The sequence below is a fragment of the Orbicella franksi genome, chromosome 5 (genome assembly GCF_964199315.1).
Source record: "Orbicella franksi chromosome 5, jaOrbFran1.1, whole genome shotgun sequence".
In the NCBI taxonomy this organism is placed as follows: domain Eukaryota; kingdom Metazoa; phylum Cnidaria; class Anthozoa; order Scleractinia; family Merulinidae; genus Orbicella; species Orbicella franksi.
The window spans coordinates 5,263,288-5,285,505 of NC_138149.1; the positions used below are offsets into that span (position 1 = coordinate 5,263,288).

At 39.4% G+C, this 22,218-nt stretch overlaps 1 protein-coding gene across 3 annotated transcripts; it reads left to right on the forward strand.

Annotated features, from left to right (window-relative positions):
• The first annotated feature begins 107 nt into the window (after positions 1-107).
• LOC145486435 (E3 ubiquitin-protein ligase TRIM45-like) lies at positions 108-21,801 on the forward strand. 3 transcript variants are annotated; one of them, XM_081465105.1, is made up of 14 exons: positions 108-201; positions 1,540-1,620; positions 6,489-6,590; positions 12,630-12,866; positions 13,596-13,805; positions 14,663-14,757; positions 15,098-15,498; positions 16,063-16,336; positions 16,842-16,995; positions 17,814-17,879; positions 18,454-18,786; positions 19,538-19,679; positions 19,951-20,072; positions 20,786-21,801. In XM_081465105.1, the coding sequence occupies exons 2-14, from the start codon at positions 1,612-1,614 to the stop codon at positions 21,086-21,088; spliced, it is 2,448 nt and encodes an 815-aa protein (XP_081321231.1). In that variant the 5' UTR covers positions 108-201; positions 1,540-1,611; the 3' UTR covers positions 21,089-21,801. The 3 variants fall into 3 exon arrangements, with proteins under 3 accessions (XP_081321231.1, XP_081321233.1, XP_081321232.1); XM_081465107.1 differs by lacking the exons at positions 108-201; positions 1,540-1,620 and adding an exon at positions 3,048-3,298 and having other exon boundaries at positions 20,786-21,800; XM_081465106.1 differs by lacking the exons at positions 108-201; positions 1,540-1,620; positions 6,489-6,590 and adding an exon at positions 11,811-12,319.
• The last annotated feature ends 417 nt before the right edge of the window (positions 21,802-22,218 follow it).

Here is a 22,218-nt window from a genome sequence, read left to right on the forward strand (position 1 = left end):
TAGTATCTCCTCTAATTTGTTGCGCAAGTCCACGTTAACACACATCATGCCTAGTTTATAATTGTTTGATTGTATCTTCATTCATTTCAGAAACAAGCTAGCTCATCCGGTAAAACTGAATTTTTGTCTTCATTGGTGAAACTAAAAGACGCTTTACAAGCTCACAGCAAAGACCAAAAGACAAAAACTCCTTCACAACAGGTAAAATTTTACAGGAAATGGAGAATATTGTTCAAACAACATGGGGGTTGACTCGCGCCTTTTAATGAGGTTTAATGCCCTCCCATTCCCAGTTTCAAATAATACTCTCCAATAGATTTTGAAGGATCATTATAACCACTATATATCGGTTGATGCTACAATCATGATATCAAACAACGACCCAATCATTCGTGAATTTCGGCGTCATTCGAAAGCATCGCAGTGCGTGTAAATAAATTTGCTTTTAGGCTATGTTCACACCTGGCGCCCGAGCACGGTGACCTAGTACAATTCTCGCTGGGCAGTGATGTGAACGCACCTTTTATCCAAGTAGCAGTAGGTAGTAGGACTTCATTAAAGTGACTGACTCTTAACTACATAAAAAGCTACTTTACAGGTCTAGTCACAACATGAATAAGAAGTTATGTTGTAAGCCTCCATCCCGTCGCTCCTGGGGACAAAAGCGTTTTATTTACAATGCCGTTAATGAATGGAACACTTTACCCGATGAAGTTAGGAACAGTATCAGTATTTTTAATTTTAAAAGTCGAATTAGGGGTATTTCTTAATTTTTAATTATCTTTTTTTTTTTTTTACTGTTTTCTATATTTCTATTAGTACAATGGTTAAATGTTATTATTATTTTTAATCTACCATTTCTTTAGCTTTTGCAATTTTATTTTTGCAATTTTATTTTTGCAATTTTATTTTTGCAGGGCCGCACTGAAAACCACATGTATGTGAAGTGGGCGCCCTGTTGAAAGATCTTTATTATTATTATTATTATTATTATTATTATTATTATTATTAATGAGATAATTAACAAATGGTAAACGCCACGCCTCTTGGGAGGTTTGCTAAGCACTCAAGAAGCTAGAGTCGCACGAGGCTATCGCCTTGTGCGACTCTTACGCTTCTCTCGTGCTTAGCAACCTCCCGCGTGCATCCATAACTCAATAGTGCACGCTATGGCGTTTACCATTTATACATGTTTTATAACATAACATTGAGACATGGGAACAACAGAAGTCCTCTTATTGAGCTACATCACAAAAATATGTTCGTGTAGTCTTACATGACAAGAGAAATCAAGCGCGCGAAAATTCATTCATGACAACCGACTGCACACCAGTAACTCGATAAAGTTTCATCTTCAGACAACTGTGAAGACAGTTTCGCATTTCTGGCAGAAGAACGTCGGCCATTACTTTGGAAACAATGTCTGTCAAAAGATTTGCGTTGTAAACATTAGCACACACGTCAGCAACGTACACCCATGGGTAAATTTTTTTGCTTTAGTTATGTTATAAATGTCTTTCTTCGCTGTTTTTGTTTTAGAATCAAAAGGAAGCATCACTGTATACAGAAGAGGCAGGAACAAATGGTCACCCTTGCAAAGGCGGCGCTATAATGAAACAGGTGAGTTTTGTATGATGTTTGCCTGATGCATTTTCCTTACTACCGGGAGCCCATTACAGTAATGTGCTCCTGGTACTACATGGAAACGACAAGAAGACTTCCTTTTTTAGCGATTTATTCATAATATAACACGGGCTAGTTGTGAAAGCATGTTAATGTGGTACCTTTTTTCAATTAAAGGCATACGAAAGGGGAAATTTTCTGGCATACAAAAGGGTAAGGGGTTGGAGCTCTCCTTTTTCAACCGCTTAGGATTTTACGGTTGTGGTGTAAGAGGCCTGGACACGAGAAGATGGCGATGCTTTGATTTTGTATATCATCGCTCTCATCTTAAGGGCGAGTTAGCCCCTCGCTTTCAAACCAATTGAGAAGCCCTGGTGACAATTGACAGAATTGTTAAAAGACATGGCAAAATGACTGATTCAGTATGACACATGATGCTCTTAAAAGTAACTAAAGCCGTCAAGAAATTTCCTGTATCTGTCTTCCGAATCACGACAATATTCAAGTAGGTACCATTTTATTGGCATTTCTGTCACAATCGATAAATATTGCGTTCGCTCTCATTCACCGACCAATTTCTTTTTTACTTCATGAAAAATTTTGCATTACAGTTGTGAGGAAATCTATTTATATGGCGTAAAATGTTCATTCATCGTCGGTGCTGTTTCTTAATGTCTTTGTTGGTGCGACAACTCTCCGCATGTATGGCTGTGGCTGATTAGCCACCCACTCTACAGGAAGATTACATTCACTGATCACAAACACGAAATGCGACGCGCTAATAAAATAGCTGGCGACTTTGGACAGCCATGAAATAAAAATTCCTCACACTCAACTTCTTTTTCTTTCTCGTTTTAATCCTAGCCAGGTGAAAACGAGAAAGCAAAAATTAATTGAAGAAAAACGGATCAAACACAATTTCCTTGGTACGTGGGCAGTTAATGTTCACACTGACAGTTTTAAGAAAATCTCTGTATGCGATGCACGATAAATTTCCTGTAAAGGGAGGTTGTTTTTAACCATAATTACACACCAAAAGCAAACGCGTAAGAGCTATTAACCAGCTGCTAAACTATGAATGGTGATGAACCTTAGGGTCCAGTCCTAACTCGTGCTTGACTCGTGTTTACTTCTACAACCTCATGTTCTGGCTGGCCAACCGCTTACCAGAGTGAAAAGTGCTCGAGGCTCATTGATGATTTTCATTCTGAATAAGTATTTTTAGCCCACAATCATCGTTTAGGCACTGAATTTGTAGAAGTACATAACGCAAAACTACGTGTTGTAACAAGAGAAAAAAACAACTAAAAAATATAAATTATAATAGGGTGCTCTCACTGTCATTATTGCCTATGTTTCATTGTGTGCGCTTAAAATCTACTCCATAATTTAGTTCGCTCATTCAGAAATTACCTATCGGAAAATCCTACTTTGGCGTTGTATTCAAATGAGTTCATTGTTATTCAAATTGACCTAACCGGAGTTATCTTGGTCGAAACAGACACTTGGTCTTTGCCCGCGGATAGAAGAGGAAATATTTTGGATGTTAGTTGGCGCTGTTTTGCAATGCGAGAGGAAAGCTGATCTTGCCCGCGAAAGCAGAGGAATTTTTTCCATTCACTCACTTTTTCAAGGAAATACGAGCAAAATGGCCTGCGTCTAATCTCGCGGCAAGGTATATTTTCAATCTTGATTTTTACCATATTACTGTTTGCACTGTTATACGAGTGTATATCTATTTAAAGAACGGAAGTCGCAAACGCCGAAATGGAACCTTACTCTCGAAAACTTTCGCTCGAGTTTTAAAGAATTGATTTATATATTTTTTTTTCGTCGCTTGATTCTGTACGCGGAATTTTTTTCTATCTTCATGTTCAAACGGCGCTCAGACTTAAAAATATTTAACATGTGTATTCTTTTATGTACACAAAGCTCCTGGAATCCTTGTCAAATATTGAAAGATTCGCTGTGAGGTCTCTTTTTTATTTCGGTTTTTTAACCACGAAGCAATGAGTTCAATCAAAGTTTCGAGAGAGCAAATTGAAACATTTTTTATTATTCGCAGAGTTATTACTACCGAGATCATCAATTATGGTTTCGATCGGGTTGCTTCAATGCTCACTAAATCATATGTGAAAATGAAGGGTTTCTTTTCCTTTCGGCCGGAGGAGGAAGAAGAAAAAGAAGAAAACTTGAGTCCTCCCTGAAACGTCGGGCTGATCTTGAACAAGTGAATTTTCTAAACGGATTGCTTTTTATTACAGTATCCTCAGATTTGCTTCAATGTGCTTTAACTTTTCTAAATGAAAAGTGTATGTCATTTGCAAGTTGCTCTCTACGTCTTGGTTACAAGAAAATTAAATTGAGATGAATCTCGCTTGAAATGTCGAAAAGCCGCAAAATGACATGGAGAAATTTTTATATTCTAACAGCGCAGCTCTTAACGGCATTACAATATTGTTTGGCCATTTTTATCCTCAGAGTTGCCCCGAGAAAGAAATGATTCAATTTCCTGCGACCAATGGTCGCCTCCACACCTGCGTCTTTCCCTAATTGATGTATTTGCGAACAAACTACCACCTTTCCCTTATTCCTGCAAAGGGAATCGAAGCTGTGGCTAAAATATTGTTGGTTTCCTCGAAATAAATTGTGTAAAATCCTTTGAATGCGGTAATTTCCGAATGATGGTGAACCGTCGAAACTTTTAGACTCGCAGTGTTTATTAATTAGAATTCATTTGTCAGTTTTCATCTAGTGTTGTGTTGTGTGATCACTCGGAGCCACAAACAATGCCGCTCTCAAATAGATTATAGTAATAACAATGAATCGAAGTCACATCAAAATACGCCAACATTAGTTCAATTTTATTTGTTCTCTCCACCCGTACGCGTTCTTCATTAGGTCCACAGAACAGGTGTTCCTCCTCGAGCCTCGCTTTGAAAACAGGACCTTAACTTGAAAGCGAGGATTTCTGTTCTCGTCGAATCCCTAAAAAAGAAACTTTATTTACACATCAGTGGAACCTCGATATATTAAACGACGGACCAAGGGACTGGCAAAATATGTTCACTATAACGAGGTTTCGTTGTATCGAGGTTCCACAGTAGTTGTATATTGCAAACAGTAAGTTCCATAGATGTCACAGATCGTGAGCGTAACGGGATCAAATAAGTTTGATCATTAAGCTGCATTAAGCCGTTTTGACTTCAATTCATCGTATCTCTAATAAATATAATCTTCCTTTAACTTTCCTATCTTATCTGTTCTAAGCTTAAGGTTTTAATTCTCCTAAACGATTGATTTACATTTTCGTAAGTGATAGTTGTGAGAAATTGTAGAATCATCAAAACAATCCCTTAGGATTTTGTTTCACTTTGACGTGGAGTCTTTGATAGTCGATGAAAAAACTATTGGAGCACATTTTTTTGAGTATTTTCTTCGTTTTGAAATTCTTTCGTTTCACACTGTTCGTTTTGGCTTTATATTGATTAAACTTCTTTGGTACTTTTTTGTCATTTGAGAATATAAGTTGGAAACAAAGTTTAATACATGTTGGTATGACTGAATATTTCTATTATCTCTCCTGGGAAATATTATGTTTAAAAATTTGGAGAATCCCCTTTGACCACAGTGCTGCCTCCGAAAAAAAGTAATTAAAAAACTCTTGCAACCTATATGAATCTCCCGCAAGATAGAATCGTGCTGAAATGAACTTGAATAAAAACTGACTTGTACATTTATGTTATTTACTCTTTAATGTTATTCTGAAGATATTAGACAAGTAAGTAATAATATTCATAGCATGAAAAACGAATTCTGTCATTAAAAGCTGCCATTGGATTTTATCAGTTTTCAGCCCTTGGGGACCTTGACTCTTTATCTCATCGCAATATTACGCCCCAGGAGCCGGCCAAGCGCTTTAATTGGTGCGAATTGATATCATCCATAACGTTACCTTTTTGCTTTTCAAAACTGAGAGCAGTCATAATAGTTTAGTAAGACAAAATTTCGATAGTAGTTAATGATGTCTGCTAGCAGCTATCCTTCTTCGGCCTACTTTGTATCTACGAATTCGAAACAGGTTATATTTGAGTCTCTTGTTGATCAAATCCATATCATGCAACACAGCTGCTTGCGTTACCCGATTTATTCACTCCGTTAACACTCACGATTTTCAGCAAATATACTCAATGTTATATTTCTTTTATACATAATAAGATTCTGGCGTTAACGAAAACGAAAATATTTTTATTCCGGATTGTTTGTTTTTTATTTTTGACATTAACACAGTTGGCGCTATTTGGGCCAAGTGACGTAGAGGAAGATTCTAGACTGGGTTTCTCAAATTTTGTTTAAATTAAGAAAGCGATTTGTTTTGTCAACATTTTGTTTTGCGTTTCATGATTGAAAATCGTAATTAACCCTCGAAATATCCTGAAAAAAAGATGGCGGTTTTTAGAAAAGCAATATTTTGTTTGAGAAATAAGAAAGATATGTTTCATGAACAGTTAGCGATACATAATAGAAATGCCATTACGTAGTGTAGGACATTTTTTAGGCACTCCATGTTACAATTACATGTACTACAACTCAAGGATAAATATAATACTCAAACAGTACATTATTTGGCTTTCGTTTTAGCTTGGAAGAACCTTTTTATCATGAATTATTCAGCAAGTAGCCTAAAGAAATTAAATTAAATCTTTTTCATCTTTAATTTGACCGCAGCCTGGGATCCTTGCAGCGTTGTCCCATAACTACTCCCCCAGCTCTCAATTATAAAGCATATTTATTTCAATTTTATCCAACATCTTGCTTCTTTCAAGCACAGGGACGAAACTCAGTTCATATTTTGACTGTTGTAGGATTTTCCGCTAGGCAAACAACTTCCGACAGCTACACACGACTTGAGAGAAGACCCTTCTACCATGTGGCGAATCACAACAACGCGAAAGCTCGCGGAATTTGTAAGTTAACAGTTAATTTCCGTTTTTAAATAATATTTTACAAGTTCAAACGTCTTGATTGTATGCCATATTTTCCTCACTGCAGTTCTATTGAATACCGCTCTGTCTTCTCCGCAAAACTGATAAATTCAATATATAATTTTTTTTTTGTCTAAGTCTGGCGCGTAATTATAAAACTTCGACTGTTTTTAGTAACTCTGTATTTTCTAGTTTATGAAAGTTCTACGACTTGATGACTCTAGGCCTTGGGTTTTTGAACGTGCGGAACAATTAAAACAGGTTGGCAAAACCTGCTTCTTACAAAAACAGACGGTAAAATATTCCCCCGGGCTGATCAGGGAAAATATAACTGTTTGGTGGTCAGTTGAGGAGACATTTTTCATCGACGGAGTTAATGAAAAACGCGGGGTTTTGTTTGGAAAAACGCGTTGATGAAAAATACTTAATAATAAATAGCCACCGATGCAAAACTCCACAGAGTGTTTACGAGGAAAAAGAAGTGAGAATAACTTATTTTCACTGAATCGTTACTTAACCCCAAAAGATTGGAAAATTTTATCTGATATATCACCACGTGATTTTGAGTATCCTTGGCGACTGCGCAATAGAAACATCACGTGCTTTAGAGTTAATGTTCCCCCACCCCCTCCCTGAGGGACCATAATGGTTTTATGCGCGCGTGCTCGAGGAATCATTGCGAGAATTTTGCAATCCAAGCCATACGTACAAGACGTACAAAAATTAATTTTTATTTTCATTAACAATTTGTAATTTTTGAAAAGCTACGTTTTAATTTTAGTGTACTGACAATGTTTAATTTCCCTGTTATTGAACTGTTTTTTCTTTCTTTTTTTTTTTATTCTTTTATGGTTGATTCTTTTGTCTAAAGTGATTAATAACGAAAATGTAATCCATCAATTTGCTGTAACAAAAAAATAACGAAACCTTCATTGGCCGTTTCATTTTGTCCCGATCAGATATTAATGAATGAATAAATGACCTTTCTCTATTGAAAAACCTTTTTGAAGAAAAATAGATGTCAGTTTAAAGGAAAACCAGGGGAAATTTTCCCATATAGCGTTTTTAATGGTTGCTTTGATAAGAATAGATGATAACACAAGCCCGGGAACACAACAGACAGTGATAATGAATTCATAACAACAGCAGACGAATTTGGAATTGTTTCTCTACCTTCCTCTTTGATTAAATTTATTGATTGCCTCTATTTTCATATTCTCATTTACTTCATAAACCCTCAGTCGAGACCAATCGAAGTTATACAAATTAGAGAGGAGAGAAAGAGCTAGCCAAGAAGTCGCTTTATCTTTCGCCCGAGATTACACCAAGCAGGGGTGGCTCGCTTTAGCGCGGTTCTCCGGGGGTCTCACCGAAATGTCCCCACTAGAGCTGCCTCATGAATTCAAATTCCCTTTCGCGTATAACCATGACTTATTTTGAAGAAGAACTAATGTGCTGGCGGACAAACGAAGGATGCTGCTCGTATCAAAGACAGACGCGCTCGGTCAGATACGAGGTTTGTGAATTGAAATTTTAAACATTACGTGAGTGGGAAACGTATAATAACCGTGTTCATAATATTGTAATTTTGATGTAGCTAGACATTTGCGTATCCGGTTTATTTACCGCTATAGCCTCCTAAACCGAGTTTGAAAATGTCACTTTAATCTAATGGACCTTCAAACAGTTGAGTTACGAAATATTCAGTGGGAACTCGTTTATCTTGGGCGATCGTTTGGGAAGGAAAAAGCGAAGAAAAAACTTTAGCCTACGGGAACGATATTGATAAGAATCTCATTCCTGATTTAATAAAACCAAAGAGAAAAATGTGTCTTAGTCAATTAACACACAATTTGTTTCTGGATTATTTGAACGCTGGAAAATATAATTAATGATCTTTATAGCGCTTTGTGATGTTTTTGAAAAACATACATGTATACAATACGAGAATACCATTCCGCCTTTGTATCGCCTGTTTTAAATTCAACACTATTCTCTTATTTTGGCAACCTCTTTACTCGTTTAGCATTGTTTTAGTGTCAAACATTTCGATTACGGTCGTGAATTGTTCCAGCTCCGCTTAATTTTCTCTTTAACATGAGAAATAAAACGCATTTGTCTAGAGTTTTCAATTAAACACAAGCTGTAAGTATTAATCATCGCTACGTACAGCCTGGCAAAACTTCCGTTCACTGTTAGTTTTAAACGAATTTAGACACATCAAGGCATCACTGGCAGTTCATTGATTTGATGAATTCTTATGTTCCTGTTACCTGTCTACCTGACAGCGAACTGGCACTGAAATGAGAAATTAGGACATGGTCACCCTTGGCAAATTTCGCCATATTTAACCATTACTCGCAAGAAATATCAATGTCTCACTCAGTGATTTCATTTTCCACAGTAGGGGTCACTACCACGGAGGTTATATAGATTTTTATACGGAGTCACTGTTTACTTGTTTGATTAGATTTATTTATCTGATTATCAAGCGAATTAGCAACAGAAAGTTAGGGAATGAAATTATATGAATTACGACCATCGAAGGGTTCGTTTTGAGAGGTTGCATCTAAACAAACAGTTGGAAACCGAACAATGTCTGTAAAGCAATCTGTAAAGTAGGTTTCGCTGGAGGCCAGCGGCAGCTAAGTCTGGGCCTGTAGAATGCGTGCGCACCACACCAGCCACGATGGGTCCTAAATGACACGAATATTGTCAGTTTTGAAATTGAAATGTGGCATTACAGGATAGGCTATTTTGAGAAAACTGATAATGTCTTGAACTTAGAGTGTTGTTAGTAACCTGACTGGGAAAATAAAACTTCCAAAACGGATTAGAGCACTTAACGGGCGCCGCCATGTTGTTCTATACTGCGCCTTACATCAACATGACGGCCAAAAACTACTTTACTTGGTAGTTTTACTTGGAAAAATCATAGGACTGGTTATGAAACCCGACAAAGCTCTTTGTTGTATGTTTTTGTTCTCTTTTTTGACCTTGACCGTGCATAAACCAAAACTGTTGTTTACTTCTGACTGAGAAACTAACCAATAGAAACGTGTCAGTTACGTAACTCATGCGTAGTGTATGAGCTCAAAGCAAAAGATTGCTCACGGTCGTGGACCTTCCAACATAAATCTAGCCATCTTTGTTTGCTTCTTTGATGTTTGCCGGGCTTCATAACCATTCTTCTCTATTAACGCTAGAAAAACTTCGCAAAACTATCTTTCAGTATTAGTTCAAATGTCGGTAACCACTGGATCCCATCCTTGAATTGATACACTGATATGCTGCCGTTTGAAGAAAAAAGAAACAAAAAGCCTGCGCACTTGTTACTGTAGGGAAAAATGAAATCCCTCGGTGGTGATGATGGTAACTTAGAGGAGAGAGTGGACCCAGTTTAAACCGACCACATCTGATATGGCTTACCTATGTAATGGCTTATCCTTAATTATATAATATTTAAAATTCCTCTTTGCGTAGCCTTTTCATTTGGCGGTTTTTCTGCAATCGAAAAGTGGGTGAATAGCCTAGGGAAAGGAACGCTGTAATTCAATAGGGTGGGGTGAGAGGAAGACGGTCGGTATTTAGAACGTAAGTTTGGCCCCATCTACACTACGCCGAAGGAATCTATTGCTACGGTTAGGCCTACCGTCCACACTAATCCGTCACGAAAACGGAGCTTTGCGAAAACGCTCTTCAAACCGGGGAGTTTGAAAACGCCGGCTTTGCGTTTTAGAGTGAAAGGAAAACATTTTGAAAACAGAGCTTTTCGAAAACGATGACGTTACGATAATCATGTGATTTGCCTGCATGCCCTAGGCTCGATTTCCACCGCTCTCTCGGGTCCGCGTGCCTCCCCGAGAACAGACGGCTGGACGCGTGAGCGACCGATCGTGTCTGTGACGTAAATTCAAAATTTAATTTATGCATCGTTACCGGTCACCGGAAATGTCATCGGATACCAAACATATGCTATCTCGCGCCAAATCTGATCATAGTTTGTTATTAAAGCGCCAACAAACATGTGCTGTACGCGTTTAAAACGACTACTCAATGTTTTCCGCGCAGTGTTTACAATTTCACATGTAGTTATTTTAATGGCTGAAGCGATTTTGAAGTCTAGCGGTGAAACACCCATAAAATCTTCGGCTTCCAAGTTCTTCCGGATGCCTGTTTTGCGGTACACAGCAAACTGATTCACGAAAAAGAACAAGTTTGAAAGGAAAAGTACAAGATCTGGCTGAAAGGGTGGCCATTGTTTTGGGCATAAACATAAGCGCCGTCGACGTCGAGCGATATTTGTGCAACGATCGTGGCTACAAGAAGATCAAACGTCTTGAGAAACTTCAAGAGGAGGAAAAACTGTTGAAGACTGAGCTAAAAAAAGAGCTTTGCTTCGACGAATAGGTTCAAACGTGGCGTTCCGTCGGGGGGTGAGCGCGGGCTCATTTCCCGAAACAGCGACTGGTAATCGAGCCTATGCATGCCCGAGTTTTCCAAAAACACAAATCCAAAATGACCGGTGATCGTTGCGTTTTCAAATTTCTCCGGCGTAGTGTGGACGGAAAACATTTGATGCGTTTTCAGAGTGAAACCTTCGTTTTCACGTTTTGACATTTCTCCGGTGTAGTGTGGACGGGGCCTCAGCATAATGATAATAATAAGTATGATCAAGTCGAAAAAGTGAATTGTTTAATTTTCTTCCTTTTAAGTCCAATCTGGAAACCACAAATGGATTTCCTTATCAGTGGTCGATCTGTAGTTACCACAAGTCAGCATTGTTTTTTGATTTTGCTTTTCAAACGTAATACGCGGTCGAAAAGGACACCGAGAAAATGAAAGGCTGATTCGGTGGTTCCTCTAGGAACTTATGTATAACATAACTTATTTGTTAAATCGTTTATAACTAATTTTCCGTTATTCAGCGAAAAGTAATAATACGTGATAAATGGAACCAATTTCTTTTCTTACCCAATTTGGACGACTTTTTATTTCCTTCGTGACGCAAAATTGCTTCTTATACCTGGAAATAATTTTCTGAGGAACCATAAACGCGTACCTGAAAACTTTGACTGTAATAATTACATCAGATGAAGCTGACATTGACGCGATTATTAAGCCTTCAGAATAAAATGAATGCAAGTAAAAATATAGGCCTTAATTTCAATTCATTTTTTGCGGCCGTTTTTTCAAGTTCAGTGCAAATAACGCACGTAATCAGCACACTTTTGATAAGTTGAAGAAATTGAGCTTTATAATTGGTCCGTTCATGCCACAGCATGAAAAATTGAACAGTAATGACATTTTCCGATAATTGGATGGCACCCAGCATTTTATGGCGCCTGATGTGGGCAAAATAACATGTCTCGTTCATCGATTTTCTTCCTTTAAACCAGCCTCAACTCAGCCTTTTGCTCGCCGCTGCTAAGCGGAAACTGTTCACGTTTTCGCAGCCGGTCTTTTCTGTGTAGCCGGCCGAATTCTCTTGTCTTGCCATTTCGGTTATTACATGGATGCCCGGAAGATCTTATTAATATTTCGCTGTGCGTAACAAGAATGAAATCAATGAATAATCAGTGAGAGTTTGAACCTCTTTCGTTGCGTGCTGTGCGGTTGCCACGCAGCTCGATCACCGGAGGAGAATTCTAATTCTCAAAATGTCGACTCAATCTGAGCATGCTGTAAACGTCAAACAGGGGGATGAGACGGTGAGAAACGCTTTTTGACCGCTTTACGCCTACAGTTAGCGCATTGAAACGTTTTCGGCTGGGAGTAGCCACACATCAAGTATTAACGGCTGCAATTCGCGAAAGATTACTCGAGAAGAAATGTCTATACAGTAAATCCCTTGTAATGAAACTTTAGACGGTTTAATTCCGTTTTAAAATATCGCTTAATTTACTCCTTGGCCGCAAAACGCAATTTTTACTGAGTATTTGTTTCACAATGACTCATTTATTGTCTCACAGCCTGCTGTGAAAATGGCCAGATATTAAATCTGCTGTTTTCTATTTTCAGGAGCACAAGATGGCTTCCGTTCGAGACGACATGGACATGAATCCGATGATGGATAATCCAGTTTTCTCGACAGGAAGTTCTGTCAATCTCTTCTGCCCTTTATGCCATGAAATGTTTGTAAACCCTCGACTTCTGCCCTGTTTGCACACGTTTTGTAAAAGATGTTTGGAGAACCTTGTCGTGCCTAGGTCAAGCGCGCTCAGCTGCCCGGCGTGTAGAACAGATGTGCCTCTCACAGTAAGTTCAAACGATTAGCAGTTTTGTTATTTTTCTTTTATTTTGATCATGACTCTTTCAACCCTTTCACCTTTGAAAGGTATAAATATCTTTCCGGCAAAGGTCGGTTACTTCGTCTAAGAATCGCAATTAACCAGATAATCTTGTCTCAGATATAAACCGGCACGGAACTTACTGTGTACCGCCATCTTTGTAAAGGTTATATATGGTCATATATTTACTGTTCCACGGTTCTCTCTTTTTATCTATCATAAGCAATAAAACTTCCTTATTTTTCTTTGTCTCGAATTTCAATTTCATGCATAATGAAAGTCTGATAATTACTTTCAGTCAAAATAAAGGAGATGACTGCTTTCGGAAACGTGCGTGCAACATTTCAATAACGTTTCAAGGACAGATTTATGACAGGTGTTGCACATTGTGATTGCTTCAAATTGTATGGTTTTGCCATCGTTGGCTGAGAGGAAAACAAGTCTATACATATTTCAACGAAGTTGTCTTACTATACAGAAAAACGAAACACACACTTAAATAACCGGACCGATCATTTAAGGAGGCGCAATTCTCGACCAATAAAACCTATGTTTAATTTAGATTTTTAAATTCAGAGAGATTTGTTGTTCTTCATCAATTTATTGCAGTTTAAACTACCAAAAACACACATACACACACACAAATTTTTAAGTCACAGAGTGCCAACTACGATCACCTGGAAACTCTTTTTTCCAGGAGCGTGGTGTTGGCGCTTTCCCGCCAAATTTCGTCGTGACCACAATGATGGACGTAGCGGCAGTGCGCGCGCACGACAAGAACCCAATTATGTGCAGTAGCTGTGAGGACAAGCTTCCTGCGGCTGCGCGATGTATCGAGTGTATGGACTTCCTTTGTCATGACTGCAGAAACGCGCACATGAGGCTAAGGCTAACCAAGACTCACAGAGTAAGTGCTCTCAGTTTGCTCTCTTGATCATTTGGATTATTCATTGCATTGTTATCAAATCCACTCTTAACCCCTGTCCAAACAGGAAATGTTTGGCGACCAAACACGATCACACATTGTTTGTTGACCAAACATGTTGATGTTGAACTGAGTGGCCAAACGGTATCAAGCATGTTTGATCACCGTCCCTACGAGCAAGATGTTTTACAGTGTCTGATAAAATATTTGTCGACATTCAAATTTCGTCAAACAGGATCAAACAGTGTCTAAGCGGGAAAATGTTTGGTCACGAAACAATGTTTGATCGTGTTTGATCGCCAAAAATTTCCCGTTTGGACAGAACTTTACAGATAAGGAGGGGCGTTTAGGCGTTGGATCCAGATATTCAGGTTCGAGCCTCCGCCAGGGCCACTGCGTGTTGTGTTTTTTGGGAGGTGCGGTGGCCAAATGGTTAGCTTGCTAGACTCCGGATCGAGCAGTCCGGATTCGAGTTCTGGCCAGGATCACTGCGTTGTTGAACAAGACCCCTTCCTCTCAAAGTGCCTCTCTCCTACCAAGGGTATAAATGGGTACCGGCAATCTGTTAGGACAATGTAAAAAAATTGCTGGAAGTTCCCTTTGATGGACAAGTTTCCCATGTAGGGAAAGCAGCAATGCTCTTGGTCTTCATATTCTGCAGGAGCGAATTGATTGCGAGGGCTGTAATGGAATATACCGAGGAAGTGGTGGTTTAAATTAGAAGTATGGATTCGATAGGCTTTACCGGATCAGCTCAGCACTAATACATTAGAAAGCAATTTTGCGTAAAAGTATGCTATTGTTGAAAATTCATTTGAAGACGTTACTGCTATTTTCAGGTTGTATCCTTGGATGAACTTAAATCCAGCCCACGACCTGAAGACTTACTCCATCGACCAATATTCTGCATGGAACACACTCATGAAAAACTAAGGTACTGTACTAGGATCATTTTTCGTTTATAGGTTAAAACTGCAGAACGCAGTACTTCAATCTCTTTTTAAAATTGTCTAGTTTTCCTTTCTTGCTATAGCCTGGAGATAACGACAAGCGTTTTCCCCAGGCTATGAGCTATCATGGTAAGCACGGGGGGGAAAAAAAAAAGGAAACTAGTGTTTCCAGTTGCATAAGTTTCATTAAATCAAAAATAGAGGTCAGCAAGTGTAATCAAATTAATTACGCCCTAAAAGAGGCTGTAAAATCGAAGAAGTTCCAAGAGAACCTCAGGGATTCAGTCTTTAATGAAAATCTGATTATTGTTGTCGTGTTTGCAGGTACTACTGTGAAAGCTGCGAACAAGCCATCTGCCGCGAGTGCACAATGACATCACACTCAACTGAACGTCACAAATACACACAGCTCACTGATACGATCGACAAGCAAACTCAAACCATCACGCAACTGGCAGATAAACTCAAGAGGAAAGTCCCAGTTGTCACGCAATCCACTAAAGACGTGGAGGAAGTGACGTGCCGTCTCGAGGCGCGCGCCGAAGTGGCAAAGTCTGAGATTCAGAAATGCTTTCCTCGAATTTTAAAAGCTTTGCAAGATCGAGAGAAAGCCATGATGGCTGAAGTAGAAAGCACGGTACAAAGAAAGTCGAAAGTCTTGGGACTGCAACAAGAAAGGTTGGAAAATGAATTGAAACGACTCACCACAACTTGTAACTTCACCGGTGAGTTAAAAGCCCTTCTTACAGTAGGTCTGCAAGGCGTCTTTACGCAAGTGCCCCAGTTGAAATTTTCGATTTAGCACCCTACAGTTTCCATGGGTGAATATCTTGTCATTAAAACAGGCGATAAGAATGAAAAAGTATCAATTTAGGGATATTGTTCTCGTCCTAATGTAGGACTTCGGTTAAAAGAAATGTAAGAGAATCCGTAGAGGATCAGCTTAGGGCGAAAAGAATTTTAAAATGCGTCAATTAAATTTGGTTACAGAGTGGCTTACAATCGAGTGTCATAAAACCTGTGTAATCACTCTGACCAATCGCAAAGGACACTGAAAATCTAGAGAACCAATCAAAACTCAATGCAAATGCATGTATTTGACGCAAAGCGCGGGGAAAACGCGTGCGAGCGAGTCAAGATTGGTTTTGGTTTTATTTACCGATTTACATCTGATTGGAGGAAAAAGTGAAAAATGCCTGTTGTGACTAGATGACTAGGTGCTATTGGTGAGGCTTTTTTGAAATTGAATGTCAGTTGTGAAATACTTTTCATGGTGCCGTTCCTTTCAGAGGAAGTACTGAGGCATGGCAACTCGGTGGAAATCCTTGTAATAAAGAAACAGCTCTGTGACAGATTGAATGACCTCATCTCATCCAAGTTTCAAGGCGAACCTGAAGAAAATGACGTCATCTACTTTGTGGCCAATCAGGATGACGTGTTGAAAGCTCTTGAAGGCCTGGGGCAGATTAAAACAAGTAATGCATTCCCTGGCATGTGCACTGTAGCAGATGATATGAAATGCGCCACAAAGGGCAAGAAATCCCAGTTCACGGTTCTTACTCGGTAAGTCTGGTGTTACTAAGGTAATGTAATTGACTGAGGTAATGTTATTGTTTCGAAAAGCGGAAAATTAGAGAGTCAATTGGTCAGCCAGTAAGTCAGTTGGTCAGTCGGTCAGTCAGCCCGTCCATCTGATAGTCATAACGCCAGCTAGTCAGACAGACACACGGACAGTCAGTCAGTCAGGCAGGTCTCACGGTTCGTCAAACTCGTCCGTCTGCCAGTTCGTTCGGCTGCCAGACAGACAATCAGTCCGACAGTGACTCAGTCAGTCAGTTCCTCCGCCGTCAATAAGTCAGACAGACAGAAAGACGGACGGACAGACAATTAAACAATCATGCAGTCAGCCAGTTAGTAAATCAATTAGACAGTGATTCAGTCACTCAACTATCAAATCAATCAGTTAGACTAAGCTACCCTTAGTAGCCTAGTGGCTCCAACTCGTCGCTGTACTGACTAACTACTTCGAATATACGTAATGCGTTTAACCTTGTTATGATGTGTTTAGTGATCACAGTGGGGCCCAGTGCAGTGGCGGCGGTGAGGATGTGTTGGTTGACGTGTACACATCTGACGGGAGAACAGTGCCTGCCGAAGTAAGACCGCTTGGCTCCTCCCCAGGCTCTTCACATGCCCTCCTCTCACGCTACAACTCACAAAATGTTAGCATTTCATTTGAGATTCACGTGTGGCATGAATGACTGTGATGATACATGCGCACAGTAGTAACTTAAGTTTTATGCCTCCTTCGTGACCATTATTTCGGTTGTCACGCAACGTTAGGGGAGAAGCGTTGCGTTACGACCCAAACAACAGCTGCGAAAGGGGAGTCTTGTCAGTCAGTTTGGCTGTACATGTTTTATGTTCGGTTCGTTGTTTTCGCACAGTACATTTTGCGTCTGCACTTGATTTTTATTTTTGACTTTATTGTCATCATTGTCTTGACACGTTTATGTTTCTTTTTCCAGGTGGTTTGTTTTGTTTCTATGTAACGAGTGAGTTTCGTCTTCGCGGGCGTTATTTGAAGAGTCACCCAAATCTCTCACCAGTTGTTAGGGGGAGGAGGATTGCGTGATCGTTTAGATAACTACCGTGAAGGAGACTACATTGTAGCATAGCGTCATGCATGGGAGTCGCGCCAGGAGCCCATGACCATGAGCTCCTGGCGCTCAAAGTGTGGTATTGAAATTCACGAATGTGATTGGCTCTCTTATCGTTGTTTATCCTCTGGTAAAGCAGGATCAAGGGCGCGTTGCCCTTTAAATCGAGCATTATTCTTGGTTTTCCAGTGGCTTTAAAGTAATTGACCAGTTTTCTAATAACTTCTAGATAACTTGTCTTAATCGATTTTCTAATTACCCTGCAAGATAGAGATTCCCTCCTCTGTCTGCCCGAGGGGATCTCTTTCTCACAGGGTATTTATTAATGTTTTTAGAGCTATTTTTGCTTCTCTGATGTGACATTATATTGTTTTTTGTAGGTCGAGGATAATAGAAATGGTTCCTACGGAGTTTCGTACAGTCCATTCAATGCCGGAATGCACAAGGTAATTACTCTCTCAAGCAAAGGTTGAATGAGCAAAGAATTGTCCCTTGATGGTCATATCCCTCTCAAGTCGACTTTTTGCGCGTCCAACTAAGCATCAAATCCGAAAGCACTGCATGAATTTCTGTAAACTCTTTTAAAACTAATTTCAGTTTTTCTAATTCGTCAACTTTCCGCCAAAAGATCATTGAGGACATTGTCTCCAGTGATGTGCCATCGAATTGTTCGAGCTAAAATAATTATCGCAACTTTGAAGGTCTTAGGCGCTCGTCAATAAGTCTTGATCTTTTAAGTATTAGTAAAGTATCACAGGCACTATTCCAGTCACTGAAGTTTTCCGTGCCTCGATCATTAAAGAGGATTGAAGATTAAACCACGGCAAAAACAGTGAACAGTTAAAGAGCAACGGCAAAAGATTTTCAAAAATTGTAAAATAATTCTTATACAAGTAATGCGAAAAACCTTCGTTCCCGGAAGTAAATTAAAGTCGGATTGAACCTGGAGCCTTTACTAACTTTAACCTGGCTTCGTTTAAAGCAATTCAGTCGAACTTAAATATTTACTTTTGCTTTAAGGTTTCAGTGACAGTGCGAGACAAACACATTCAAGGGAGTCCTTTCAAAGTCAACGTTGTCAACACTGGGGAATCGTATCTCAAGTTTGGCAGGAAGGGAACAGAAATTGGAGAATTCAATGGTATATTCGGAGTTGCTGTGGACGATGAAGGACATATAATCATCACCGACTGCCACAATCACAGAGTACAAGTATTTAATCAAAATGGCGGATTTATGTTCCAGTTTGGACGTAAGGGAGAGGGCAGCGGACAGTTCCAGTGCCCCACAGGGGTCGGGGTGGATCCTGATGGAAGGATTGTTGTCTGTGAAAGACTGGGGAGCAGAATACAGGTAATGAAGAGTGGATTTCTAATGTCTGCCGAAAAAGTAAAACTAAACGGAAAATCCCTCAAATTGGCTCATATGAAAAAAATTATTGCAAAGTGTTGATATCAATCAACGTAAGCGTTCTGTATTCTGTATTTTAAGCAATCGGGAGCAAACCAAAAGCTCTTATGACTCGAATTTTCTCCGTGGCTTGGCGCCGGTTACCTGTTTCCCGTGGTTCTTAGCGGTTGCTGGTTTTCCCGCGCTCTAGCGGCGGGTGCATTATAGATAGTTAGTAGGCTTTAAGCTTCCCCATTAGAAGAGGGGTGTAACTAAGACTGACGTGTTAATTAAGTTTTGGTGATTATGATAATAATAAAGATTTTGCTTTGCGTTCTGATTGGCTCCTTGCGTTATTCTATATTCGTTGTGATTGGCCAGATGTAGAGATAAATGTTGTACTTTTGCCCGGTACTTTTGGTTAGATTTTACGGCCGTTCGTCAGAAAACCAGAACAAAACATCAAATCCTCAATTAAACTGGCCGCAATTTCAACGTTTTCATCGAGCAAATACGCAATTTGTAAAGTTGTTTAAAATGATCTATAATACAATGTCATGTAATATGTTTGATCAAAAATTGTAGGCTGCCCGCGTAAAACAACTGAAAGTCAGCGCTTCGTCAAAGCATGTAGTTGTGCAGTTTTACTTCCACAACTACAGAAGGATTCTTTCTGCCTCTCTAATCAACAGATTCTACTTTGTTGCATTTGCAGATTTTTGACCGAGATGGAATGTTCCTTCACAAGTTCTCGGTTCCAGATCTGAAAGCCTCCACGCTGGCAGTGGATGCAAACAGAAGAATCATTGTTGCTGACTCAGCAAATCGTTGTATTCACGTTATTTCTTTGGACACAGGTGAGGCAATGTTTTTTGTTTGTTTGTTTGTTGATAGAAACGAAAGAAGTGACCGAGGCAAGTACCTCGATTTGCCTGTTACTAGCTACGGCCCTGAATTAGCATGCAAAAACGCTTCTTAAAACAGCAGTAATTTGAACATTTTCTTTCTTCTCTTTCTTTTTATTTTTTCCCTTTTCTTTTCGTTCCCTGAGTTCAATTCCAGATATCATTTTGTCTGCTGCTTTTGCTTCTTTTGTCTGCTATTTAACCTGTCACTTTCTTCCTCCAGGTCAGTCGTTTAAGTTTGGTTCATTTGGCGACGGCAATGGTGAGCTGAATTACCCGTGCTACGTTGCGGTGAACTCCCAAGGACACATTATTGTCTCTGACATGCACAGCCACCGTATTCAGGTTTGTCACCCTATCTATCACTGTGTCTATAGAGCGTTTTTTTTTATTGGGTATCGTAAAATCAAAACCAAAGTAATCACTCGAGCAAACCACAAAGGACACAGTGAACCAATCAAAACTCAAAGTAATTGCATGTAGCCGACGCAAAGCGCGGGAAAACGCGTGCGAACGAATCATGATTGGTTTTAGTTTTAGTTCTGATTGGATGAAAAAGTGGCGCGAGTTTTTTAAGCCAATCGTGTAGCGTAGTTTATGCAAAACCAATTACTTTTGGACATTCAAATGGAAACCGCTCTATTGCAGTAAGTCCAGCAATGATTCCAATAAGGAACCCCTGTCAGACGAACGTACAACCTTTTAAAAGTGCTATCTACCTCTACTGTCCAGCAAAGCTAAGGTTGCAATACTTGCCATGTTAGCGCTCATCAGAGTCCTAAGTTAAGTTTACTTTTCAGTCGAGCACGATTTAATTTCGAAAGTTTAGTTTTAGAAGCCAAAGAGATAAAACCAAATTTTTAGATAGTGAAGTCCCTGCCCCCAACAAATGTCATGCCTCTTAAAGCCCCCTCCGTTTATATGCGCCCAGAACACTAAATGGAATCACCACAGAAGTTAAGCAGGCTTGACGAGGACCTTAAGGCTTTTAATCACTAGTTACGTTGGATAAAGGAAAAAACATGATGATAACTGAACTAAAGCTACTTTCTTTCCAGGTTTTTGATTCACGTGGTCGTTTCTTGTTCAATTTCGGCCGCAAGGGTAGTCAGGACGGGGAATTAATGCGACCCACAGGAGTAGCCGTGGGGCACGATGGAAATATCATAGTCGCTGATAGAGACAATCATCGTATTCAAGTCTTCTCTAGCGAGGGGCGTTTTATTACAAAGTTTGGTACCAAGGGGGACGGAGACGGGCAGCTGAATGATCCTCACGGCCTAGCATTGACGCCAGAGGGAAATATAATTGTCGCAGACTTTCGTAATAATCGTGTTCAATTGTTCGGGCAACCGGCGTAAAAGTTAACCTTTGCAACGTTCATTTGCTGCTAGTAGTTCCACACACCGGAAAAAATTAGTCACCAGGCCAATGGAGAAAAAAAAGACAGTATCGTATATTGCCTTATTTGGAATGTGCATCATCATTGGCTCACTATCGACACCGCCATTGGTTGGCCATGGGCACGTGTTCCGAATGTTTTACCATTTCATTCCTTTATTAGTTTACTTCCGGACCGTTGAGATGTGAAGTCGCTGTTGAATTTAACTGGTTTATTACAGTCCCTCAACAGCAGGTGTATACTATGTTAAACTATGAAAATAGTGTTGCGTATTAATTTCGTGGGCTCGTCGGTGCTACTTCTCTCCCTCGCTGATTTTAATTGCGTTACCTCTCTTCGTGCATCATTCTAGAGTTTGCAACTGTTATTGCAGGCGAAAGATGATCTCAATTCACACGTTTCCACATAGCCAGAAAAATTCAGGCGAAGTTGCGCGACCCTCGGCTTTCCATCCACGCGAGGGAGAGCCTCCCTACTGGTTTTTTCTTGGCGCAAAAAATCACAGCCAATCAGATGCATTGGATTTTCTCGTTAAGGAATTTTTTGGCTTAAATTTCAGCGATCTCTTTCGCGGTAGACCAAAGAAGCGCGTGTCCGCGCATGTCTTAATACGCGGCCTGTTTTCTCCCTCATTTCCACAGTACTTTTTAAAACGTTATTGTATATAATATGCAGATTAATTTAACTTTATCTTTTTCCTTTCTTTATTCTTATCTATTGATAGTTACCATTGTCTAGTTTACGTATTAGGTTCTTGTAAGTTCATAGTTATTTTCCTTGATCATTTACATTTTTTCATTATTAATTGGACTCTTCTGCAAACCACTGTGTAATTTAGGCTTCCTCATTAAAGATTAACGATTTAAATTTCTAAATTTAAATTGTACACTTAGTACTATTTCAAGTTACTTTTATTACCTCAGAATTCATATATTTTATATTATTTTTTAGCCTTTGCCATGCTTTTATGAGGGTTAGTGTAGTGTAAAAAACAAGAATTTTATTTCAATCAATTCTTTGAACATTATCTTTTTTAGCATTTCTTTGTTTACTCATCATCGTTTGGAATATCGAAATGACGTTTGGATT